Source organism: Amblyomma americanum, chromosome 4, assembly GCF_052857255.1.
Source record: "Amblyomma americanum isolate KBUSLIRL-KWMA chromosome 4, ASM5285725v1, whole genome shotgun sequence".
In the NCBI taxonomy this organism is placed as follows: Eukaryota; Metazoa; Arthropoda; class Arachnida; order Ixodida; family Ixodidae; genus Amblyomma; species Amblyomma americanum.
In genome coordinates this window covers 79,078,829-79,105,714 of record NC_135500.1, presented here as the reverse complement: position 1 = coordinate 79,105,714, position 26,886 = coordinate 79,078,829, and the positions used below count along the sequence as shown (strand labels likewise).

At 46.1% G+C, this 26,886-nt stretch overlaps 1 protein-coding gene, 1 long non-coding RNA gene and 1 pseudogene across 3 annotated transcripts; 1 reads left to right on the top strand and 2 right to left on the bottom strand.

The window, feature by feature from the left end:
- Window positions 1-2,187: 2,187 nt before the first annotated feature.
- Window positions 2,188-7,797, bottom strand: LOC144128069 (uncharacterized). The gene is made up of 4 exons (XR_013313676.1): window positions 7,625-7,797; window positions 3,922-4,174; window positions 3,317-3,603; window positions 2,188-2,529 (listed from the first exon to the last, which is right to left on the bottom strand). It is a non-coding gene; the product is annotated as an uncharacterized LOC144128069 (long non-coding RNA).
- Window positions 7,798-9,037: 1,240 nt separating this feature from the next.
- Window positions 9,038-14,925, bottom strand: LOC144128068 (uncharacterized; annotated as a pseudogene). The gene is made up of 5 exons (XR_013313675.1): window positions 13,326-14,925; window positions 12,160-12,919; window positions 11,950-12,096; window positions 11,401-11,868; window positions 9,038-11,318 (listed from the first exon to the last, which is right to left on the bottom strand). The product of XR_013313675.1 is annotated as an uncharacterized LOC144128068 (transcript).
- A 1,742-nt stretch (window positions 14,926-16,667) lies between these two features.
- LOC144129599 (uncharacterized) lies at window positions 16,668-20,212 on the top strand. The gene is made up of 4 exons (XM_077663721.1): window positions 16,668-18,725; window positions 18,874-18,880; window positions 18,928-19,143; window positions 19,675-20,212. The coding sequence occupies exons 1-4, from the start codon at window positions 18,487-18,489 to the stop codon at window positions 20,053-20,055; spliced, it is 843 nt and encodes a 280-aa protein (XP_077519847.1). The 5' UTR covers window positions 16,668-18,486; the 3' UTR covers window positions 20,056-20,212.
- The last annotated feature ends 6,674 nt before the right edge of the window (window positions 20,213-26,886 follow it).

The following is a 26,886-nucleotide window of genomic DNA, read 5'->3' as shown; positions in this document are numbered from 1 at the left end:
TGCCATGTAGATGCGCATCACGCACCTTTGCGGCAAAAAACCTTAATTCCCAAGGCCTTAGAAGTGCCCATGTGACAGGGTTATAGGAGGCCTTTCAGTATAGAAATTAATGACTTAAGGCAGGTGAAAGTTGCATGTAACATGCTGTCGACATAACTTGTCCCCCCCTATTTTCAAGTATATCGTGCCTTGTGCCTATTAGTCATTGAAAGGCATGATGAAATCTCTCCCACAGCAAATATTCTCGCTCCACTATCCACTGATGGGCACTTATCTAGGGCCATTCTCTGCCGACAGCCGTTAAATATGGCTTTCAGTATTCTAGAAGCTGCAGAGCTGCCCATGCAATAGGTGAATGGAAAGGCATGTCAAGAGTAGCTTTGCACTCATAAGCATAAAACCAAAAATAATCCTTCATTTGCAATTAGGACTTTCGGACTGTATTTCAGTGCTGTTCAGTGAAAACAGGAAATGCATAGATGGAACAGCAATGTTTCATTTTTGTTGCCCGGTGGTCCTCGCCGAGGTTACGTAACATCTGGTAAGTGATGCTGTCTATGCCTAGTGCTGTGTGTCGCCTGGAGCGGTTGAGTACTGCAGAGAGCTCCCGGTAGGTGAAGGGTGCAGTGCAGGTAGAGGTTATGTCTGCTTCCCGAGGTGAAAGTCCTTGGAGTAGGCCAGGTAGAGCAGGAGCCTGGGCTGGAGGCCGGGAGTCCCCGGAGGGGAAAAAGGCATCAGCCAGCCGTTCTGCTAGCTCTTGGCAGGTGATTCCCAGGGTGACAGCAATGGCCAAGTGGGGCTTGAGTTGGATCCGAGGAGCCAGGAGGGAGCGGAAGAGCCGCCAAGCCCTGGCTGGGCTACGGGCCGTGATGAGGGAGGCACAGATGCCTTTCCAGGATTCGTTGCGGCGCCTGTTGTGTTCGCGTCTTCAGATGGCATCAAGACGGTTGTATGCCGTCCAGTCTTCGGCTCTGTCAGTGCCGAGGGCCCTTCTCTCTATCTGCCGTCGTTGGGCCCTTAGGTGCAGTAACTTGAGGTCAGGAATGGGCTGGACAGGGGGACTTCGCATGTGATGGTGGCTGCTGCCGCGCACCTTGCCACATGGGCCAAGACATCGCCCTGGAGCGGGAGGCTGCCGAGAAGGTCCCGGAAGCGGTCCCAATGGACAATTTTGTAGATGCGCCCATCCACCCTTCTTCCAGGCTTGGGACTGAGAGAGATGGGGTAGTAGTCAGATCCCCATGTATCAGGGGAGGGGCACCACTCGTAGACGCACCGTTGAGACACGATGCTCAGATCAATGCACGTGCGGACACCTCCCTTCCGGACAAACGTGGGAACGCCAGTGTTGAGGACGTGGAGAGAAGTGCCACGCAGGGCAGCGATGAGGTCACGGCCGTGGCGATCCGCTCTACGGGAGCCCCACTTCGGATGAGCAGCGTTGAACTCACCGCAGAGCAGGCAGTCACCACCTATAAGGCTGACCAGATGATGTGGCAAGGAGTAGGCGTCCCATGGGGTTACGGGGCGCACATAGATACTTGCAACAGCAGTGTCAACACCCCTGAGCCGGACTGACGCAAACACACTCCATAGGCGCCACTATAGCATCGTCGACATTAATTTCTGCCTGGGGGGGGGGGGGCAGAGCGGACGAAGAGCTCTGGATCTTCCTGGTGGGTGTTGACGGTCGAGGCAGGGGTCAGCCGAGCACGTGGTCAGGAGCCATGTCGATCTGCTGTTGTATGGCACGTAGCCAGGAATGCCAATTTCCCCGGGGCAGAGGTAGGCCTCTTGAAGAGCCTATTCGTTGGTGAAGAGCCGCTCTTGTTGGTGTGAGAAGCACTCCTTCAAGGCGATTTCTGACGGGTCATGATCTGGACATGGTTAACCTCGTGCAAGACACACAAGCACTGATATTGATATATGTTTCAATATGCGCCTTGTGTGAATAAATGTTTTTGTATACAGTATCAGTACTTTCACGATTAGTTATTGCTAGCGCAAGACAGTGCATGTCAATTTTGCCTTGTTCTCCTGCCCGTGCCTTTTATGAGGCACTTTTTGTCGCTTTGTTGTTAAACTTGCACAGCTATCAGTACTGTATCACAACACTGCCTTGTGCCTTTCACACAGTCTGTGGCCCAATAGTAGCATGTGCATGAATGCAAGCTGAGATTTATGCATTTCATTTGTTCAGGAAGGCCTTCAGCACCTGAATGAGGTCTTCTTCAGCCTTCACTTGTCGCTCACGGAGCCGAAGCTCTTTTGCTCTGTAGTCCTTCAGATCCTGCCGCAGGAGTCGCTGCTCCTCTAGCAGACATTGCTGGGTCTCTTGAGCTGCCAAGAGTGGTCGCTTCTGCGGCTGGTACTAGCCACAACTGTGGCAGTGTTTACTGTGCCCCGCAAGTGTGGTTGATGCTCTAGTGCAGGGTCTTCTGCAGCAGCAGATGTGTCAGCTGTCTCAGCCGTTACTTCAAGCTCAAATGAGCTTTCATGTACATCGCCAGTCTCCATGGTGAAGGTAATCTGTATGAAGAGGGTTCGAAACAATGACGAAACATTAACAGGAGGTCAAGCACTTGCTCGCAAAGAAATTGAACAAATAACCCACAAGCTATACTTTTCTGTGCTCTGATAAGTGTTGTCCATGAAATTATATATATGTTTACAGTGGTAAACCATCTTTTTGTCTGCTGTCACAAGAGTGTTACAACTGAAATGAACCTCTGTCAGTCTGTTCGTTACACCTCAGTACAAAACGGCTGTGGTCACTTGCTGATATCTTTTAACTTGGCACTTAGCATGATTTACCAATCTTGCGTTTGTATGTTTGATACACCTTCATGTCATAACGTATGTAAAGGTTTATCTTTTTGTCTGCCATTATAAGAGTGTTACAACTGAAATGAGCCTCTGTCCGTTACACCTCAGTAACAGAGCTGTGATCACCTGCTGATATGTTTTACTTGGCACTTAGCATAATTTACCAATTTTGCATTCATATGTTTGATTCACCTTCATGTCATAACATATGTAAAGGCGTTATCATCCAAAATAAACTATACAAAGCCTTCGATGACCAACTTATAAACACTGGTTTGTTGTGCAGTGTAGCTTCAGACTCCAACCAATGCAATTCCATCCCCATTGAGCAGTCTGAAAATCTAGTGGGAGTTCTGGCTTGAATAAAGGGCACTGAATTTTCCGACTAGCAGTTTTCTACTTATTAGCCTGGCATTTATATTTGTTCAGATTTCAAAGGTTTGGAAGTCATACTTGCAGATGGAGATTCATATTCTTCCAAGAAAATTACCTCTTCGACTGTACTGACAGGTTGGCAGCTACTTTCTTCCACCAGAGAGCTAAGACACCATTCCTCATCGTCTTCTTGTCGTGAAGGGAACGGGCAACTATATATTCCTTCTTTTAACTGCACCAAACACGAGTGAAAGTCTCTTAACACCCAAGAGAAGGAAAGTTTTTCGGTCTTCATCTCTGTCACACCGGTCATTTACTGGCAGGCTTCCCAAAAGTCTGTGCAGCTCCCAGTAGAATGTCCAGGGTAGGGCACCTTGGCTAGTGTGCTTTCGTGACCACCTCCTGCAAACAGAGTCCCATGAGCATTACGTTCCCAACACTCGGGTAGTCAAAAGAGCATCTCATTTTAACTGCTGCTATTGAATAAACATGGCAAGTACGCATTTTCGCACACTGCGCGTTGTGTGAAAAGCCAGAAGCTGCCACCAACCCAATGCAGCAGCCCCTCTCACATAATGTGAGTCAAAACTATGCCTCACCTGTCGCATGTTTTGAAAGCTGCCGTGCAGTTATCATAGCACAAAACTTCGCAACACTTAGCGATCTAATATAATGCCGCGGTATATATAAAAGTAGCTCTTGGCTATGTTCACTACTCACCGATATTCTGTTGTCAAGTTTTCTATTTTGGAGTGCACCTGCTCCTTTGTCTTTACGATGCCTTGTTCGGCCAGTGAATTTGAATGGCCTCGGGCCCGTTCCGTCTCTCACCGCGCAGTTCTGAGAGGTGGTCTTCCCAGAGACAGATAAGAGCCCAGGTTTAGCACTCCTGCAAGTGGGCGCGCGGTTCTCTCGATGTTTTTTTTGCTCTGCACTGAGAGGCCTCAATACTTCCTGCCTCCATTAAAATTGTCTGCAAAACTAAAATTAAATAAGGTTAAAAACAAATCACTATAAATATATAAAGGAGTATGCGCACACAACAAAAAGCAAACGAAGAAGAAACAGCAAAGCGAGAAGCGCAAGCATATATATGTCAATACGGCTGCTGAAATGCGTTCAAGTCCTTTCTTAGCAGTGTAGATGTCTTAAGTCATAGCCTCCTCTACGGTTAAGTGCACTGTAACGCAAAATTAACCATTAAATAGGATAAAATATATATTTTTTAATTTTCAAAACTTAAAATTGCGTCAATTTTTTATTCTTTGAGCTCGTTAGCTGGCACTGCCGTCTGGGTTGCTCCTTTAAGCAACTTTAGGGCCGCTGACGGCCGCCTTTGCGGCTATGGACCTTTTTCGCAAAGGTCTCGACGCTTTGCCATGGAGATGCGCATCACGCACCTTTGCGGCAAAGGACCTTAATTCCCAAGGCCTTAGAAGTGCCCATGTGACAGGGTTATAGGAGGCCTTTCAGTATAGAAATTAATGACTTAAGGCAGGTGAAAGTTGCATGTAACATGCTGTCGACATAACTTGTCCCCCCCTATTTTCAAGTATATCGTGCCTTGTGCCTATTAGTCATTGAAAGGCATGATGAAATCTCTCCCACAGCAAATATTCTCGCTCCACTATCCACTGATGGGCACTTATCTAGGGCCATTCTCTGCCGACAGCCGTTAAATATGGCTTTCAGTATTCTAGAAGCTGCAGAGCTGCCCATGCAATAGGTGAATGGAAAGGCATGTCAAGAGTAGCTTTGCACTCATAAGCATAAAACCAAAAATAATCCTTCATTTGCAATTAGGACTTTCGGACTGTATTTCAGTGCTGTTCAGTGAAAACAGGAAATGCATAGATGGAACAGCAATGTTTCATTTTTGTTGCCCGGTGGTCCTCGCCGAGGTTACGTAACATCTGGTAAGTGATGCTGTCTATGCCTAGTGCTGTGTGTCGCCTGGAGCGGTTGAGTACTGCAGAGAGCTCCCGGTAGGTGAAGGGTGCAGTGCAGGTAGAGGTTATGTCTGCTTCCCGAGGTGAAAGTCCTTGGAGTAGGCCAGGTAGAGCAGGAGCCTGGGCTGGAGGCCGGGAGTCCCCGGAGGGGAAAAAGGCATCAGCCAGCCGTTCTGCTAGCTCTTGGCAGGTGATTCCCAGGGTGACAGCAATGGCCAAGTGGGGCTTGAGTTTGATCCGAGGAGCCAGGAGGGAGCGGAAGAGCCGCCAAGCCCTGGCTGGGCTACGGGCAGTGATGAGGGAGGCACAGATGCCTTTCCAGGATTCGTTGCGGCGCCTGTTGTGTTCGCGTCTTCAGATGGCATCAAGACGGTTGTATGCTGTCCAGTCTTCGGCTCTGTCAGTGCCGAGGGCCCTTCTCTCTATCTGCCGTCGTTGGGCCCTTAGGTGCAGTAACTTGAGGTCAGGAATGGGCTGGACAGGGGGACTTCGCATGTGATGGTGCCGGAGGCATGCTGGATAGTCAGCAGGATGGGCCCCTCCGCAGTTAATGCAGCGGGGTGCAGGGGCGTCACAGGGATGCCAACCATGTTGGCATCCACAGCGGCGGCAGCATTGGTTTAGGGTGCAGGTGTCCGTGACATGGTCGAGGTGGCCGCATCGACCTCACTGGATGGGGCGAGGAAGGGCCGGCAGACAGGCAGGCGAAGCTTGAATATTGCCACGTGGGGTGGCGGCTGTGGAGCCCCGAAGCGGATCTGGATGGTGCTGGGCGGGCCTCGACGTACACCCAGAATAGGCACGGAGGCCTCGATGGCTGCAAAGAGGTCAGAATCCCCAACATCAGCAGGAATGCCATGGACGAATCCCATCGAGGTGCCCTTGTCCGCGGCAGGTCGTGGGCGCACTGGTATACCGACGAGGCTGCGGGTGTGCAGAATGGCCTCCATTGCCTGTGTGGTGAGCACATCCACAGCGACTATATTAAGTGCGGGGTTTACCCTCACGGAGGAGACTCCCGGGGTAGTGGAGAGTTCGGCGGCTATGCGGAACTTGCAGAGTTGCTGGAACGAGGAGCCCTTGTTTTGGGGGCGGAAGAGGATGACAGTCCCCACAAGGCCGTCCACTTTCTCGGGGGGAAGGGGAGGGCGGCGAGGACGACGATGGCGCCCTCGCGGTACCTTCAAAATCCAACCCTCCTCAGTGTCCCCCTCTGGTGGGGAGGGGGTACCTCAGATGTGGGACGGCTCGGCGATGGGTCCAGGGTGGGGTCCGCTGGTTGGTCCCCTGCTTGGTGTGCCAAGACCTCACAGCTCTCCTACGTGGCGTTGGGCGAACCGGAGTCCTGGGACTCGGTGAGCACAGGAGTAGATGGTAGCTTCGAGGAGGTGGAAGACTCCTCCAGGGAAGCGGAAGTCTCCTGAAGAGGCCTAGGAGTTGGGAGCTGACTGCCAGGCTGGGGCTCTGTTGGGGAAGAGGGGGGCTCGTGTCCCTCTAGCCTTTCTCCTTCTTGCGCTGCGGAACCGGGGCCGGCTCCGCAGTCTTCAGGTAGGCAGCTGCCGCCCTCGAGCGCAGTCTGGTCAGCGCTGCCCATGTAACGCAAAAAGAACTAGGTGAGGTCTAATAAACCTCTCAGCAAGACCACGCCCAAGTCTTTTAGACATCTAGTTGTAGATGTTATCTAGCTGTGGAAAGCCTGAAGCCTTCCTGTAGCTGTGCTAACGTGACGCTAAAGGTTGGCTAAAAAACATCTTGCAAGAACATTTCAAGCCCTGCCCTAGAATTCGTTTTTTTTGTTATACATACATTATTTGGTGCATTCTTGCAACCAAGCAAGGTTTGATCCTGACCATATTGGCCATTCAGGCATATATGACAAATTTAGTCACACGTACAGCCACCCACATCTCTAACGTGCACGATGGCTATTTTCCTTGCCGTAGCTGCGCCTTTGCATGGATCAAACTTGTGGATAGGTCAAGATTAGGCAAGGGCTTGGTGAGCCTCTGATTAGTCTTAATCTCTTCACAGGTTAACTTTTTTGTAACATGCAGGAGCGCAGAAAAATGGCCATCACACTAGCTAGTTAACGATTTGGGTGGCTGTACAATATCGGCACTTGTAAAAAATCCCAATTAAAATCATTTTGCATAAGAGCTTTTGAATACGCTATCCTGAAAAATAGTGTTGTCATAAGGGCTCCTGGCAAAGGTAGAACAGCTTTAGTCACAACTTATGTAGACATGCAAAGTAACTGAAAACTAACCAATACATGGCAAATTAATGACGACCTCTACAACCAGTGGAGCCATTGCTCTATGTGTGACTGATGGTAAGAAGACTATCACATCGCATTAACTTTTGTGAACAAAGATTTTATTGCCTAAAAGACTAGGCAAGAAGAAGTTCTAGACTTAATTAAAAGCACTGATGCAGAATTAGCAAGCTTGAAAACAATAGATGCAGACTCCCACTTAATGCGAGATGCTCGTATCTTGGGCACCCCAGCAGTCCACAATGCAACAGACTTGCACTGGAGGCTTGCACTGCATGGTCCTAAGCAGGCACTGCCTTGGAAGAATCGGAATAACTGCATTAAAAAAATGGGCACAATATAGTCATAGACAACAGTCTCACAGTAACGAGGTGCAACCCAAACAGGTGGAACAAAAAGCTGAAGCATAAATTCCCTCATGGAATCTGCCTTTTTCACAAGGCCGATCTGTGCATGTGCCCCTGTCCTCCTCCAGCTCCCACTGGTTGAAAATGAACCACTGGCTCCTATCATGCACGAACAGTTTATGTTAGTGACAGGCATAGGCGACAGCTGTCAAGCACACTCATGCCACTCAGGTGCAGTTGGCACCTGGTGGAACCAGATCGCGGCTTCTCCAACGTGCGTTTGTTCTCAACCACTAGCAAATTTTTGCCACTTTCCAGAGGGTGCCACATCTTGTGAAAAAGGCAGATTGATCTATGCCTACTCCCCTGGCCTTTGTCTGTCTTGAAGAACATGAAGCTTGCTTCTTTTATATCTCTACCATCAGCCCATTTTCTACAATGCCCTTTCAATACATGGTATCTAAGGCTAGTACCGGTTAAAAGGCCCAATTATTTTTCTTCTACTCTTTCCAAAACAATCTCAAGCAGAACTTTTAAGAATAATGAGAGTAATGCGCCATGGTCCTCAAGCCGATGGCATTAAAGTTCAAACTGCCAATCCCTTTCAGTAACATGTAAAACACAGCACCATAAATTACTTACAGAAATGTTTTTTATTCTCACTTCAGTACGAAGACTGCTGACTATACAACCAAGTTTTATGACAGCAAAAAAGCACTATTACAGAATAAACGAAGCCGACAAGCACTATTCTAAAAGACCTTAAAACACCACATGGAAAACCATCTGTTGTTGAGAGAGCAGAAAAATAGTTTTAGCAAGTATATGCATACTGTATGCTTATAAAAGCACTCTGGAACAGCCACTAGGCCACTCAAAAGATATTTACACACAGCAAATATCAAAGTGGCAAAAAAAGCTATCGTTTTGCGTATTCACTGCTGGATCGTTATAAAATGCTCATTAGAATTAGCAGGCAACTCTCCTCATTACAGCAGCACAATGGTGCAGGCCACTATTAGCCACAAGGAAATGAAGGCACAGAGCCGACAATACAACCCGATGCCTGCCTAGATGCGGAAGAGTGTGAATAAATAAAAATGACATGCATTTGAACCAGCTTACCACTGAAATAATGACCGTGACTGCCATTCTCTGCTCTGGCCTTCAGCAGGACATAACTGTCACCAAGATGCCTGCATACATATAGAAAGAATGTGTGGTAATAGAGCTAATTAATGTGCAAGTTGGTTTACCTGATGTAAACAAAAGTGAAGCTCGGCTGCAACTGTCGAGTATATGTTGGAGTAAGGAGAATTGCAATTGCACTACTTGTGGAGACGATGACACTGCTGCCTTGCAGTACATCCTTGTCGGGCACCTACTCATCCACTTGGAAACTGGAAGTCCTCCAGCAAATAAGAATAAACTTTGAAAAAGCCCAAATGAACACCACTTACTAGATACCAAACTAGACTGACACGATTTTTTTTTTGTGGTACGTGAAAGACTTTTCTTGTTATTGTGTCCCTAGGAAGGCAACTTGCACGCATTTCAACAAAGCGATGTTTAGTATGCACAGCCCACAGGCAGATGCTACAAAGCACCAAGCATCACAGGTAGCCAGGTTTCATCATCATTTATTTCTTGACCCTTAAAGACCCCTGGAAGGGGCATTACATAAGGGGGGGGGGGCAGAACATCGAAAATACCAGGTCTTGACTATAGCTAATCATAAACACACAAACTGCTCTCTGCTGTTAACTGGAACTCGAGACAAGCATCTTGCTTTGCTGACATCCTGTTTAAATGGCTGAAACGACTACACTGGATGCAATATTCTTTTTATTTCATTTTCATTTTACACTGAGTAATTTTTTTAGATATTTCTTTTGTTTAAGTCAGCAATAACTAAAATGAACAAAACCAGGACACGTTTTAATTCTCTTCAATAAACTCTCACTATATCAAAACAAAAAAGAAACATATTTGAAGAAGCAAACCTGCCTTTTGTTCTACTTCATCGGAATGTAGTACAGCACACAACTGGATGTGACGCAGAGCTATCGGAAGTCACCAATTTGTCTGGAAATTTTTTTGAAAATTGCTTAAATTGCGAAGAACAGTATTAACCCAGTTCTTATGCAGTAGCAAATGGCAGTTAATTATGTGCTCTGTGGTACCCTACGTTCAGTTTTTTTCCATTTAGAAATTTAAAATCCGACTAAAACAATAAATGCCTATTTTTCCAATGAACATGCACATGAGCCATGTTTGGTTCATTCCCCTTTTTACCCATGTAATTGCTTTAAATATTTTTTTTTTCCAAGCACAGTAAAAGAGTGGAATTGGCTTAATAACGACAAAATTTTACAGCAATCTCTGACGTCACTGACTAGAAGTCTAAGTTTTGCTAATAACTACTTCGTTGCTGTATTACGTTATATTTTTCCATTTGGTTTAAAACGAATTTGATACTGACTGGTTGAAGCTGTATGTTTCTTTATAATATTATTTTATTTTTTACTGCCAATGAGTGGTTGTTTATTATTGTTACTTCTGATTATTGTCTGAACATTTGACACCTGTACTTCTATTTTTTTTCTCCTTGTATTCCTGTGCCCACCCTAGGAAAATTTCTTGTGGGATTGCAGTAATTACAAATAATAAATTATCTAGATATCCCTGACTTTGAGCAGTGCATAATATCGTGAACAGGTTTATCCCGAACACTTTTAAATGCAGCTTGGCCACGACAAATCCCTATAAAATGGACAGATGAGCAATAAATTATGATACACAGAAGCAGTTACCTCTTCGTTATGGTGTTCAAACGTGCCTGGCAGTTTTTGAGCCAAGCCATAACTGCGGAACGCACATCCATGCCTGATGCTGAATGCGTGTTGGGATTTTTCCGGACAGACTCTACAATAGGTACGTCACATTATAAGCTGTAACATATCTGCATATTGCCTTAAGAAAGGCAAAACAAACATGAAAAACTAATCATACAGGCAGATTACTCTCGTAACATACTAACCCCACAGCTTTTGCCAGGCAAAATATAGATTGCATGCAGCTGTCATGAATTGCCCATTCTGCTTTTCTCAGCTCTGCTGTGCTTTTCTGTATGTATGTCTAAGCCCACTGTTCACCCTCACTGCACAAGTGAGCTGTGCGCTTGCTTACTTTGTGTACAACATACCCAAATAAGTAATAAACAACACTGTCATCTGATGAAGCTCTGAAGTAGGTGTGCTCATCGCTCATTTGGTCAGGGGTAACACATGGAAACGTTGTCATTTCCAACAGCCTAGCCTCAATCTCATTGCGCAAGCTAGCTTTGTTTGATCGGTGAGCCTCTGCAGCAGTCTTCAATGTGTCTTCTACACTGACAAGTACAGCATTTGGTTTGCCTTGAACACTTCCATGTAGTGCGGTCTTGATGGGCGTGTACAGGCTCAGCAGGCGAAATATCTGTGAGAAGTTCATGACGGTAGGGTGTGGCTCATCACCTCCAAATGAACGAGCGAGGCCAAAATGCCTCTGAAAGAGAAATCACAAGCATTTGAGTAAAAGTGGATAATGTCTCTAAATTCCAAACTAAAAGTGAAAAAATTCATGTTACCTCCAATGGGTCCTGGTTAAGCTTGGCGGTGAGTACGTAATATGCGCCCTTGTCGAAGAGATAATTCATAATATCTAGCATCGACATCAATGTGACACGTAGGGACTCCGTTGTCAGGTGAGAGGCAAAGAGCCTTGTGCCCTTCTCAACTGCATTTCGCTCAGTCACGTTCAAGACTTCCAGGAACTGCTTCATGATCTGAAAAAAATTGTGAATAATCAAACCATGCGGCCACACAAAGGCATATGTAATAGTATAAGCCTAGGCTCCAGGAAGTGCAGCTGAGCTGCTTGCCTCTATCTCTTTGGAATGGCGCCTGATTCCCCTAGATGGAAGCTTGATGTTGAGTGCATCAAATACGTCGTTCAGCATTCTTGTGAAGGCCTCAGTGCCTTCTGAATCTTCTAAGCCAGCGACTTTTGCTTCCCTGTACACGCGTATTCCAATAGCCGTCCCACGGCTAAAGAGCTGCAGAAAAAAAGAATTGCATTTTTTCATATATAAGGACAGAAAATAAAAGCAGCATGCTTTTACAAAAACAAGATCTACCTGTGTAGCTAGTCTGACGCTCATTTTGCGTAAGTTATCAGGGGCATCATATGCTTCGGACAGTTTTGGCACAACTGGCACATGCTTATTTTTCTCTGCTTCATACAGGGTCACATAATGCCGGAAATTGATGCAAAGGTCGCCTGCCTGGAAGAAACAAAATCTAACTGTTAAACTGCACTGAACATTTGCTCATGCTTTTATCTTTACCATTGCGTAGGTGTGCTTCCTCAGGTGCTTTCGGATACACTTGACGATATGTGGCACATCGCATAAGAAGTAGATGTTTTGCGATGGCTCCCATGGATGCTCAATAAAGTGGTGAGGTGCATCCATTTTGCCTGACACTTCAAACTGGCTCCACATAGATCAGTTGTTGCCAGCCCCGTCACCGATCACAGCCAGGACTGACGCATTGTTCTTGTGAAGTTCCAGGATAGCACTCTTACGAGTTCTGCAAGAACTTTTCCGGGTGCTGCTCCTTTTGTCGCAAATGGTTGCACCCAGTGTTCAAACAGAGGCATGAACATCAGTACCAATGCGTGGTCGGCAAGTTGATTTGCATTTGGTGCTGTAACGTCGCCATAGTCCACGAATCCATCCAGCTTGCATGAGGCTTTATTGAAAGAGATACCCTGCTTTAACTTTATTTCATCAAGGAGCAATACTCCTAGCCATCTTAGATGGCTTTTATCACAGAAATGGCCTTTGATGCTGTTCAGTGTAACTTGGTTGAAACCATATTTGCATGGAATTCCCTTTATTATTTGGTGAAGGCAAGCCTTTGATGGCAGCGGTAGCAGCTGCATGTCAGCAATTAAAGTGTAGGCTTTTGGACTTTAGATGTGCAGTAGCAGACATGTCATCAGCCACTCGGCATCATACCGCCTCCCATTTCTTGACTGCTTTCGCTGCCATGAAAGCTGTCTTGAAGGCTAACTGCTGTCTGGCTGGAAGGACGCCAAGGGTGCTGTAAGTTGTCTCCTCCGAGATTGCTCTAAGCTTCCGCTTCATCAAAACAAGCTCTTCTTTATCAGTTTTTCTCGCCTTGAGGTTGCACGAATTGCTTTGCGTCGCACCGACTTCAAGCAGGCCCTCTGCTTTTTCTTGCAGTCCTTTTGCTGCTTTGTCCGTTGCAAAAAAAGCTTGTCCAAGGTCCGGCATTGAGCACATCTAGCATTAAGGCTCAATATAGTGCATGTATTGCGCCTCCACGTTTCACGTTGTTTTGTTGACACCACTGATTTGATTTTGGGGTACTATTTAGCAGGGCATCCCTGGCACAGCCTCAGCTTTTTCAGATACTGTATCAAACACTTCAAGTCGTCAAATGACTTAATTCAATGCCCTGCTTCCCGGCGTAGACACTACGTGGCACGAGAATTGTCTCCTCCGAGATTGCGCTAAGCTTCCGCTTCATCAAAACAAGCTCTTCTTTCAGTTTTTCTCGCCTTGAGGTTGCACGAATTGCTTTGCGTTGCACCGACTTCAAGCAGGCCCTCTGCTTTTTCTTGCAGTCCTTTTGCTGCTTTGTCCGTTGCAAAAAAAGCTTGTCCAAGGTCCGGCATTGAGCACAAGTAGCATTAAGGCTCAATATAGTGCATGTGTTGCACCTCCACGTTTCACCTTGTTTTGTTGACACCACTGATGATTTGATTTTGGGGTACTATTTAGCAGGGCATCCCTGGCACAGCCTCAGCTTTTTCAGATACTGTATCAAACACTTCAAGCCGTCAAATGACTTCAAATCAATGCCCTGCTTCCCGGCGTAGACACTACGTGGCACGAGTAGACCATTTGCACACACGGTGAAATCGAGGTTTTCCGACAGCGCCACGGACATTTCTACGCGGGGAATATTGTTTCTTATGCTGAGCTTGTACAATAGAGCCGTTTGTTCGGCAACATCAAGAGACCAACCTTCAAGTTTTTGTCCCCCTTTGACTAACCGAGCCAGCATGTCAAACAAAGATTCAGTACCCTCGAGCGACACGCCGTTTTCTGTTTCGTCGTAGCTATCTCTGAATGCTGCACTCGTACGCTCACCTTGTTCTTTTCGGCGTTTGCTTTTTGCCGGAGAGAGTCTGCGAGAAGGTGCTTTACGTTTCCGTGTCGGTTTAGAAAGATACTTCGGGCAATTCGGGAACTTCGAGGCACAGCGTTGTCTTTCAGCGTCCATTTGTCGCGCGGTATCGCGACCTTTTCACCGGAAATGTTGTGCTCGAAGACCTTCAAAATGTCGTCATCCTGGAAGTGAAGATCACAAACGGAACATGAGCTTGAAAGTTTTTTGTCCAGCCTTGGTACTGCACGTTCCCATAGTTGAAGGCGTTCAGCGTCGCGGGGCGGCCTGAAAAGTCTCTTCTCTCCCGCAGATCGCACAGAATCGTAACCGCTTTTATAACCTGGCATGAAACAGCGCGGCATGATTCATGTGGTTGCAAGCACGGTGCACAAACACTATGCATCTGCGGATACGAGCGCAAACGTTGCCAAACGGACACACTGCCGCTCGCAGCCCACACCAACGTTGCCCACACCGGCGGGGTCGGCCGGTTCGACGCCTTGCCAGGCAAACGTCGTCGCGCGCGCCTCCACGCAGCGCGCCACAGAAAGGCATCAGGCGGGGCACGGCCAGTCTCAAGGGGTGTGCGCGCTTCTCTTCTTATGGCCTTCGCAATGGGGTCTGTTTCCACCTCCCACCGCACCGTGGTGGGGTCGCCACTGCCCCACTGCTCCGCCACTGCGACCGCCGTTCACGCGGAAGGAGAACGCGCGCCCGCTCCAAGTCTGTCCCGCTTGAGTGGTAACCGTCAGGTCCTGTTATTTCACCCCTATTCATTATGCAAAGACCGTGCAATCAGTTTGCCTACTGACTGGTTTTAATTGGTGTGTAGAATTATAAGCGACCTGAAGCGTTTATATGACAGATTCCTAAGAATTCCGAAGCGTATAAAATATAGCTCCTAAAATCTGAAGCGCTGCCATTTTTGTTTTGCACGAAAGCAGATTTAGCAAGAATTCATGACGCTGGACGGATTCAGAGAAACGAAAACAAATTTATTCACAGCTAAATTCAAGGTGTCCAATACGGTGCGCTACGATCCATAACTTCGATATGTTTTACGTTCAGAACATATCAGTTGGCTGAAACACTCTACATATCTATAGCATCGCGACTGATGCACATCTATAGCAGATTCAGTCGGTTTAGTACATGAGTGATCAACTTCCCATCAAAGAAAATGGCATGAACAATGCTGTGAAAGTGAGAAGAGCGCCAAACAAAAAGAAGAAAAGTTCACAGTCTGAAAAGCTTCCTGGATGGTTTATGCACATAATTAGCTGGCTTGTCATTCCTGTCGGTGACTTTCTTGGTGTAGCTAACAAGAAGCATTCTGAGAAATTTTTCAGATATCAAAGAAACAGACCTCATGGCATGGCTGTTGTCGGTTCCTTCTGAAAAACTGAGCAAAGGCAAGTTTTGAAGCTGTGGCTGAATGAGGATTTGAAGTATTTCCGGAACATTTGTGCGTGGCAGGTGCAAGACGACTTTTTCAAAGAAATATACGACCTTGTCCAGGAGGGCAACAAACTCTGGTTTTGGGTAGCGCAGTCCACTGGAATCTTGGCCTTGTAGAAGAGTAGAGAGGACCAGTCCTCTCACTAGTTTGAAGAAGGATATTGCAAGCGTCACATCCAAAGTCACTGATCAACTTGAGAATGTATCCAGCGACGTAAGTTAAACCGGAGTATGTGACAGAGGGCGATGAGGTGACAGGAGTTTCCTTGCAATGCTTCATTTCTTCAGACTGCTTGCGGCAGAGTGGAAATCATTTCTTCGGCGTCGACGCATTGTGTCTTTACTCTGCTGCCAATTGAAGACTCAGTCTTGGCAATGTGGTCAAGTGCCACCGTTACAGCTCTCACGTCCAACATGTCGTTCCCTCCGCACATCATTCTTAATTTTCCGAAGAGAGCCTCAATGGGGTCACTGTTGAGTTTCCTGGTGAGAATGGAGTTGACACCTCTCCACAGGAGGAATTCTACCGTTTGTACAGTAGGATTTGTAGTGAACAGCAGAGCTTCGAAGGTCTCATCGGTGAAAATGCTTTTTCCTTCTGCTTTGGAAGTCTGTTGTATGCCTTCCATATAGGAGGTGAACTCACTGGTTAGCCACAGCAGGCGAGTGTCATCTGCTTTTGTAATGGGCATCTTTTTACCGCTTCCAGCATATGTCGTGTCATGAATATCGAACCACTGTTTGACTGTCTTCATGAAATGGACTGTGGAGCTAGCTTTTCTCAAAAATGTAAAAGGCAGGGTCTCCTTTTGCGTTTTCTTGGAGGTGCTCTATTGCTGCTATTACCTGGGGCGAGAATATTTGCACAGCCCGCAGCACATTCATGTTTTCTAGATTCGTCGGGTAGACGTGCTTGCGGGTTAGGTTGCATGCCAACTTGACAGTCATCCCCTCCTATAGCTCGTAAAGCTTTTGTACAAATTCCCCGCAGATGACACCTGAACTGTCTGTCAGCTCGCGTTCAAGAAACTGGCTTCGGATGTTTTTTAGGACATGGCAGGGGTCGAAGCTTAAGAAAATCACTCGATGAGGATCCTGTGGGTGCTTCACTACTGTCGACAGGCAGCCATTGCCCATAAGCTTAAACATCGTGGTGTTAGAATAATTGTCCGTCACAATGCGCACAACCAAAAAGCCACATGACTCGACTGCGGCTATCACTTCTTTAGTACACGCATATAGGTCTCTCCTGCTGAGCTGCTTAGTAAAGTAGTACGAGCAGGGAATTCTGTAAGAACTGGAGATTCCATGAAGCACAAAGCATAAGACTCTATTTGCGAAGATTTCCTTTGAACTGCAAGACGTGTCACTATTAGGTTTGTCTCGGAAGCCGAACACTGCATCAGATTTTCTGTCATAAACGCATTTTGGCTTGATGCTGGCTTCGTTAATTATTAACGTAGCCATATGCTGCTTGGTAATCAGCAGTGAGGCTTCATACGTCAACCTTTCCCTCATTGCAGCACTCATCCCTGACGACGTTGGGCTGGGCCCCACGTAACGTTGAAGAGTGCATTTAGCTGGAAGTGTAAGCAGCTGAGACGTCCGAGCGTGGTCATATCCTTTAGGCGAAAGAAAGCACCACACAACATATTCCCTTATTACCTCTTCTGGATATGCTGGTCGCTTCTGCCCATAGCTGTCTATCTGATGTAAAAGAAAGGTGACTTTTTTGTCCCCCTTTCCGGCATCGCCAACAATTCTCTTAACTGACGCATGCCTTTTGTTCCCACGATAGAAGGCGACAATTCTTTCGGCGTCAAGCTGTTGCTGTATCTCGCCGCATTTTGAGCGTTGGTAAGCAACCTGTTTCCGAAGCCTTCCAATCAGGGATACATACCCGCTTGCTCGCTTTGCCTCATTATTTATAGTCTGAGTAGAGATGCTAGGATTCTTAGCAGAATAGTCGTCTGGCAGCTTGGAAATGTCCGTGCTTTCTTGCGATTCCGCTTTGTGCTTATGCGGCTTTCGACCAGATACACAGGTTCTGTCTGCGGGCTCCTTGCGAGGCTTTTTCACACTGGGCACCAGGTAGCACGGGTACTCCTCGAACACGGTTGGCACAGGACCAGGCAAAAGTTTTCTGATGCGGCACCATGAAACGTAGTCACTCGCAAGGAAATGCCGGCTGCAAACCACACTCGATGCCGACTTGTCATTGAAGACGAAATTTTCTCTGGAGATGTTTTTGAGCCACTTTGCAAACAGTTCTGAATCACTCGGGAATTGATGAAAAGGAACGCCCTGAGTCTTACCCAACTGCGACTTGCAAAGTGGTACGCAGCAATACACCATCGCCGCGTTGGATGATCAACGGCGGGCAATAAACACCGTCGCACAGAAAAACTTATATCCCTGTCACACGGGCATTTCGAGGGCCCTCGAACCGATAGTCGATCGACTCAAGGGCGATCGAGCGCTGCTACACGGGCAGTTTCAATGGCGATCGAGTCAATAGCCTATCGAGTCAGCGGAGTAGCGCCGAACTCCATCGAAATTTCGAGGGCCTTCGAGCGGTGCCCAAGGTTGCTAGCGTTGCTTCGAGCGGCGCCAAGCGCACTTTCGTACACGATTCATTCACGGTGCAAAATCATGAACAAACATTATTCGCCTAAAGTTTAATGCAAGCAGCAAAATATTAGCTTGTACAATTATTTAAAAATTGTATGGGTTTGCTTTACAGCGCATTAATCTCGTATATACTCTCTGTCGCAGTAACCAATGGTGCGTGAGAAACAAACACAAAGAAAAGCTCAGCCATTTTGATATAGCCCTCGGAGTCCTCGGTTCGTGATAATTTTGAAAATTTTTGTGGCTTTTTTTTTCGTATATTTCCCGCCGATTCTATCCAACGCGTTATCTTTAATTGCACGTTTAGTTGATGCGAGGTGTTTTGCGTCCCCCTTAATTTTTTCTCTCTGGACCGTTTGTTTTTATCTTTATTTTGTTGTGATATGACGTTGCCATCGCAACCAGAAACGGAGAAAAGTGCGTCGGCGCCTAGGCAGTTGTGGAGAGAGCGGGAAACGTCGCTGCTAATACATTTATGGGAGGATCACCTCGCCGACTTGCGTCGCCAGAAGAGGAACGGCGGCGTGCACGAAGAGATCGCACGAGGCCTCTGCGAAGCTAGATACATCTGGACACGCGCCCAAGTTCAGAACAAGATAGAAAACTTGGGACAAACGTACCGGTAAGTCACTTTGCCGTGCGTGCGGTTTAAGAGCATGCGGTCTGTCACGGTAAAAAGCTCGCAGCCTTGTCAGCGTTGCTTTTGAGGCAACCTTTGTAACGCAGCATTTACTTTTTCACTGCGCTGCAGACTGTCGCATCTTCTGCAGCAGCGCAGTTAGTGAACATTGCTTGCTCAGCCAGCCCAGTTTTTTGTGCAGTAGGGTAGAGGTGCACCAAATGACACATTGATCATCACAGCACTTTTCTTTATTTTCTTGTCTCATTCGCCCTTTCATAAAACTTTCAGATCGTGGCTGAGGAGAACTACTGGTTCAGGAGCCATCACATGGGAATACTTCTGGCGTATACACCAATTTCTTGGGTCACTGCCGGCCAATGATCCCTCCTCGGCTCAGGAAAGCGCCATAGTTGAAGAGGTATTCCGAAGTATTTATTGCAGCTTTTAGCAGCCATTAGTGCCGCACAGCATGCTTGGTAGTGGATGAACAAATAAAATTTGCTCATTTTCTGCAATAGTGCTTTGCAAATGCTTATTTTGAAGTTAATACTAGTAAGTGTTGGATGCAAATGGCAGTCAGCGTCCATCAAGAATGACAGCTGTAGAAACTACTGCACCTTAACTCTTTTTAAGTGTGTCTACACAGGAACGCTTTTATTTACAGCTTTCTCCACGAAGTTTATGACAGGATACTGCCAGTACAGTAATAGCAGTGAACACAGCATAACAGGGTTTGTCCTACATAATCATCATGAGAACCAGCACAAAGCAGTGTTCATTTCACCGTAGTCATATCAATATGGTGACTTTTGTGTGTTACTTAAGAAGAATGTAATACACGTGTGGCCACCCAGTATCGAATGGAAGTGTGAGTTGTGGTTTTTTGCAAGAGGAACCTTTAGCTGCCTATTCTTTTCTTGCCCTGCCTAATAGTATGACTGCCACGCAGATAATTCTTCGAATGGAGCATGGCGAAACCACGAAAACCGCCACCACCACCTCACAAATGGAAGAAAGCCTGCCCTGCGATGACCCCGACACAGGGTCATTGCAGCCAACACCACCACCACCAGCCGGGACACCAGCAGCCGCATCGTCGGCTGACACACCAGCCACATTGTCGGCTGCAACACCAGCTGCATTGTCGGCTGCCACAACACCAGCAGCCAAGCCTCCTTCCAGGAAGAGGGAAAGGGGGATGAGTGCCCTGGCTGAAGTGCACACAGGGCTCCTAGAAGAGCAGAAACTGTTGCGGCAGACCTTGCAAGCAGCAAGGAACAGAGAATACGATCATCGTGAGAGACATTGCTCTGCAAGAGAAATAAGTTAATGTCCTAGAAAAGGTTTTCAACAAGTAAACCAATAAATGATATGTTATTCCAATTTGTATGTGTTTATTACAATAGCATGGCCTCGATATGTGGCAAAAGAGGTCAGCAGTGCAAACATGACGAGCTCAACACTGTAGTGTATTGTCCAATCATATATCAAGATGCTGTGCATTAAGCAATAGCCTACTGCAGACAGCATGCCACAAGTCTGCCATTTCTGTGCAGACTTGCTGGGGCACCAATTTTGACATGTTGCTTCCTGCAAGATAATTTTTGCATTTTAGTTGTGATCAATGCGTACTAAGCTGATGCAAACCAGCTTCCACATTTTTGTTATGCACACAGTGGTGATGCCACTAAAACAACACCAATACTAAGCAATCGTTTTATTTTTTCTATACATTTGTCATGCCACAATGTAGTAGAAGTGAATAGACTTAGCAGTATTGCCAAGAATGTCGGCAAAGAAAGTGATGCGGGTTTTTTAGTTAACGGGAAGCTTTTTGAAGAGAAGGAGAAGTAGTATTTGGCAGGCTTTGAAATAGGCAAATTATGTTTACTGGTAAAGCGACTTAACTACATTCTAATAGGTAAGTTTTTCACAATTACCGGTAGGCACCTAATTGCGATTAAAGATTTGTGGCCGCCCATTAGCAATAGCCATATCGGTTTTTAGTACTGCAGAAACAAGATTACCATCACCACTGTGGCATGACAGATTTTGCCTGCATGCTGTTTGAAAGAACATGTCTTTTGGCACAATGTAGCCAGATTCTGGCGAGCCACAGAGGCCAGGGTAACCACATTTTCAGAATTTTACGAACGAATATGGCTGCTACTAACGGTCAGCTACAAACCTATGCTTGCAACAAGGTGCCTTTTGGTAAGAGCTAAAAAGTGAAGTATTACAATTCAGTTAATCACTCTACTAGTTAACATGAATTCTGTTTTTTTGAGGTTTTCCAGCTCTGGTATTAGTGTGCTGCAAAAAGCTTTGCATTATCTCAAAAACCCATCTTAAAAATTGCTAATCAGCTTCCTTGAAACACCTGGTATACTGTGCCTGTGAACAGGACCAAGTGCTGTATGATGGATACTTCTTTGTTGAACGGCCTTTAGCAGCGAATTTCTTGTTTTGTACCATTTAATTCCTTGCTTTTGGAAACAAACCAAATTGTATAACTTACCACTATAATAACTGCTGTATCATCTACACTTTGCTCTTGAGATTCTGAGATACAGCCATGGCACCTTTAGCTGTAATGTTAGCAGTGTGATGCCAATAGCTTTACAATTAACTATCTCTGTTATTGCGAAGCTTCTGAGTGCCCTTACGGCAAGAAAATATTGCATCTCTGCCATGGTTTGCAGATGCCACCTACTAAATGGAAAACACTGTTTCATACCCTAAGATTTGGCCTTCAAATGTTCTGCCGTGTTTCTTGGTTCCACAGGCGGGCATGTGTGCATTTGTGTAAGGAGCTTTTGATTGCTGCAAAAAATGTGGTTGGTAAACTTCAATACTCTTAACCTTAAGATCAGGTACGCAGATAAGCTGTCTGCTTCTAGACGTGTTGTAAATAAAGACAGTGATTAGAGAAGGGAACAAACAGTTTCAGAGATGTGCTCTCCTCGGCTCTGCGAAGACAGACTCGTGGTGGCCCTGAAAAGGGCCTTTCTGTTCAGATGACCGTCAAACACATCACAGTCGTGGTACACTGCAGGGTGTAAGCAGCCGCACCGGCTCTGTGAACTCATCCATGCTTGAAGACGTCCACGAGCGCCGTCCTCGCCTCACAGCCAGTGCCTTCTTCAATATCTGTGCTGTGCTGCGGCTGCTGGAGGCCATCATTATTGTTTTCAAGTTCTGTCAGCCACTGCTGCAGGACAGCATCTCCAAACTCCTCGCACACATTGTTCAAAATGCAGCACGCACAAACAGCCAGGCGGGAATTTTCGACTGCGCATTCCATGCGCTTCAAGATGAAGCAAAACTAGGCCTTCAGCCTGCCGAAGGCATATTCAACTACTCTCCTAGCCTTCGACAGGCAGTAGTTGAACAGCCTTTTGTCATCGGTCAGGTTTGCGCGGTGGCTGAATGGCTTCATCAAGTTGGTACACACCATCAATGCCTGATCACACAATATGACCGGAGGCACTGCTGTGCCGCCCATGATGGCACGTGGCTGACGGAACAGAGGGCCATTCACGGCTTTTTCTAGCTTGGAGCCACTGTAAACATGTGAATCATGGCAGCGGCCTGGCGATCCAACTCGTATGTACAGGAACCTGTAGCAGTGGTCTACAAGGGCAAGCAGGATGATGTTGCACCTGGGGGGTTAAAATATGGGGTTAATATGATTGACACAATGCAAGTATAGTTATTACATGGCAATAGTGATTTCAGCATAACATTACAATGCGTACAATATGCTTCTGCATGCTATGAGGAGACAACACACTGCCTGACACTAGCGGCGAAAACGTGCTGGGAATAACAGCGCTGAGACGAGGGACAAAGAAAGAAGAAGACAACAGGACCGATGCTGCTGCTTCTTCTTTGTCCCTCGTCTCAGTGCTGTTATTCCCCGTAGTATTTACCAACTAGCTAAACTCTCCGTTTTAGTGAAAACGTGTTTTGCTCGCAAAGTTAGTTTGACACTCACGTCGGTAGACACTTGCAATGAACCTTCACCGAAGGTCAGTAATTCACAACTGCATCGAGGGTTTACCATACTATTGGAGGCATGCACTACACAAGGGGACAAAATTACAAACGACACGAACACAAGTGCAGTGTGTGTTTTGCACTTGTGTCTGTCATTTGGTCCCTTTGTGTATTTTAGCAGAGCATAAGTATCCGATATGATCAACCAACTGGCCCCTGCGTTAGCATTGTTGCTTACCATCCTTTATAGTTCCTGTAGTCCACGGCGTTTTCCTTGGGAGGTGACACGGGAAAGTGGCAGCCGTCCAATGCTCCGACTGCTTACGGAAATTGGCATGCTGCGTTGAACTCCCTGATGTGTTCAGGCATGGTGTCCAGCGTCGGCATCTTCACCCAGTCATCTTCCATGAGTTCAACAACGGCTTCGCGTAGCTCGCGGTAGGCCTGGTTTACTGTCGAGCGTCCGACTGCTGCTCTACGTTAAGAAGGCATCAGTCGCTATTTTGTACTCTCGAAGTGATTAAAGGAAACTGAAAAAGGTGGCAAGGTCACGGGTGTAGTTCACCTCAGTGTTTAGGTGTTGGTGGTGTGTTGGTGGCTGGCGGCAGTGGTGGAAATTGGTGTTGCAAGTTCATGTTTGGTGGTCCCATAAATTGTGGGAAGCTGGGCATATGTTGTAGAAATGCCACCAATGCTGCTTGCTGAGAAAAAACTGCCCCATTAAAGCTTGTGTGCCCTGCAGAAAGATGGTGGAAATACCTTGCAGGAGCTCCTGCATGTGCTTGTTTTCATCTGCAAGCAGTTGTTTTTGTTGTTGAAATTGTATGTCTGCTTGCTTCGCCCAAAATTCTTCGTTTTTGCGCTGCACATTTAACAGCACCTTTTCCAATTTCGCCTCTCCCATGCGGCGTCGTTTCTGTAGCGGTGATCTGCTTGAGGTGCTTGCTAAAAAAGAAGGAAAACACATGCAAATGGTCACAACTTTCCTTCGTGGACTATTCACACTTTGCTCAAAAATAAAGAATTGCAGAGCAAAAAAAGGCAGGTCTGCTAAAAACAGGTTTGAACTTTTAACTTTTTATACGTGCTGTGGCTGAAGCAATCAATTCTTGCATGAAAACTACACGGAGCTTAAATGAAACAGTGCTACAGATAACCTTCCACACAGGACACTGTTGCTGGTGTAAAAAAAAAGAATGGGTACTAGCAGTTGTCACGGACATTCTATTGAAGAAGCGTAGCTTGTTGGGCCGGTTGCTGCATGGTACGTGGAAAACCAGTGAAAAGGACGCGTTCACAAGCAGAAGTACACAGGCTGCTTGTGAACGCGTCCTTTCCGCGGGTTTTCCATGCATCACCGACATTCTTTTTGTGTGCAGCGCGAATCCTAAAAAGTTTTTGAAAACTGCTCACAGCTTTCCCTCTGTGTTTATGCATATCCTAAAACATAGCCATACTCAAATGTGATAAGCACCCATTACATTTATAGCATCCTGCCAGCTGACCCCTTTATTGAACAGATAAACACTGCCTCATGTTCTTGAACAGCACACATACTATACCAGGGTGCTCACTTCTTTGCACATTGTTTACTTTTTATTTGCTAGAGGAACCAGTGTTCTGAGTCCATGCAGGTTGGAAACTGAAGACAGTTCTGATTTTATGTGTCATGACTATCATTCTAGTATATAACACTTTGGATGCAGCAATACCTTCAGACTCCTGCTGCCAGTGCTTGCCCAGGTAATTTGTTTTTTTTTGGAAAACACATTCTAGAATGCTATGACTCCGAAAGAGAGGAAAGATGCTGTGGCAAGGTACTAGACCTGGAATTTGAGACTACGTCCTGTGTCGTGATGTCACCCTTTCACTAGTAACATTTCTGTGTGATACATGGCAATGTCCATGTTAACAAAGTGAGGTAACAGCTTTAGGCATGTTCAATAAACCGAGAGACAATTTTCAATTAGAGGTAAAAAAAAAGTGAAATACTGCAGGCACATACTCACCCTTAACCTTGTGCAAGTTAAACTTAGTCCACGAAACCTTGTGGTACAAAGTTTACACACAGTTTAAATGAAAACATTAAAATTACCAGAATGGGAAAATGCCATAGTATGCATAAATTCTGACCACCTCAGCAATGCCCATCACATGCACACTGCTCCTTTCACTATAAAAAGAAAGTTTTTTCTTGTCGAAACACTGGTCACATATGTATTTAAGTTTGCACTATCTAAATATTCCTGGCAATACAACACATCAGGATTCTGCAAACAACCACACTTAAAGATAGCAAGTTGCATCACTTTACTTTGACAACACTTCCTAATAGCATAGGTATAAGAGCTTTGTGCTGTGTTTGAATGCCTTTTTCTTGAATAAAATTCGTGTGCTACTCTTGTTCTCTCATTACTGCTGCATACAGATGAGCATCAGCGATGCCACTAGGCGTTCAGGGTGCAGTACAGTGGCCACTATAATGGCCAGTTCAGTGGATGCTGCGCTGGCGCAGAGGTAGAGCATCCGCCTCGCGTGCAGGAGACCCATGGTTCAAATCCTTGTGCCGCCACAATTCTCCACCAGAAAGAGAATGAATGGGTGCGAGGAAATTGAACAACAAGGTCTGGGGTGTAGAGTAATGTACCAAAAAGCTAATTAGAAAGGGTGTAGGGTAACGCGACACAAGCTCTTTGATGCTATACACTGCATGTTTACAAGAGTCAAAGGATTGGACTGGGATGAGCTTGGGATAAAAATTATTGGAGGAAATCCTAGGAACCTCCGATTTGCTCTTGTTGTCCAGCGACGTAACTCGGAAGGAGTCCCAGTGCATGACTCAGGGCCTCAATATTCAAGCAGAATGGTAGAGCTAAAAGTTAATAAGAAGAAAACTTAAATCACGTCCAGCAATTTGGCAAGGGGCAAACAGTTAAACATAGGCAGCAAAGTATTGTATACTGTAAGAGAATACATCTTGGGCAAGTAATGACCATAGAGTTGGACCATGACAGTGAAATAGCCAGGAGAATGCAAATGGAATGGAGGGCATTTGGCAGGCACTTGCGTCATTTAGAGCAGCTTAGCATTGCCCCTTACAGGGAGAGCACATAGTATGTGTGGAATGGTATGGTATTTGGGTTTAACATTCGAAAGCAACAAATGGGCCATGAGATGTGCCATACTGGAGAGCCCTGGATTAATATGAACCACCTCATGTTCTTCCAGGATGCAGGAAAGACTAAAGTGCAGGGAAAATAAATTTGATTTTTGGTTTTTTCTTAATATCAAATTCCAAAACCTTCATGAATATTATTCAGCGTCTCGCATGCTTTTCTGCCCTTTAATAGAGCCAGGACAGCCTTTTTTTTTCAAAGCCAATTCCTTTGAAGCTTCCATTTGCTCACATTTCTGCCATGGAAAAAATGCCAAAAAACACTGGAAATTTCATAAACACAGTTGATCCATTGACAGCCTCCAGGCAATGCAAGCAAGGCACTATGCATGTTTTATTCAGTGCTGACACTTTTATTCTGTGCTATTCTTGCCTCAGTTGAAGCGTAAGACCTCGCTTTTGTATGGATGTATTTAAACATTTCTTTTGCTTTTTAGTGGGCACATAGAAATTATGCGTAAGGCTGTTTTGCGCAGGTATTTCCACATGTTGGCTATCAACAGCAATGTCTGTCAAATGCTGTGCTGACAAGAGCCAAATGATGAACAAGCCTTTCCTGCATAGGTACTCGCTCAAATCAGTTCTTCACACCACAAAGCCTGCTCCCCAGCAAGTAGTGCAATGCACAACCAAAGCTTCTAGAATAGTGTTTCTACAGGAGATGCAAAAATTCGAGTCATTTAACCATGCAGTTTGGGAATGTGCACCAAAGAATGCCTTCCTTACCAGCCACACATCCGAACTACCATCTTAGACGCAGCACTAACATTCAGTCATGAGAGCATAGCCCAAATTGATACCCTTTGATATACCCGCCGACATCCCAAGGTATTTCGTGCATCACCGGGACACTACGTCGTGGCTTAGCTAAGTGAGGTGGACCGTAGTAGAAAGTACTTCACTGAGGAGAGATGCAGAACAGATCAAAAGGGAAGCTCAGCAGAAAAATTGCAGGCAGAGTAAAATTCGCTTTCGTATATCTGTCAT

What these genes read in the sequence shown, in the direction of transcription:
- LOC144129599 (XM_077663721.1), top strand. Translation starts at nt 18,487, where the DNA reads ATGACGTTGCCATCGCAACCAGAAACGGAGAAAAGTGCGTCGGCGCCT. An exon ending in AAAGCGCCATAGTTGAAGAG is followed by an intron (nt 19,144 to 19,674) that starts GTATTCCGAAGT and finishes ACTGCCACGCAG; the next exon opens with ATAATTCTTCGAATGGAGCA.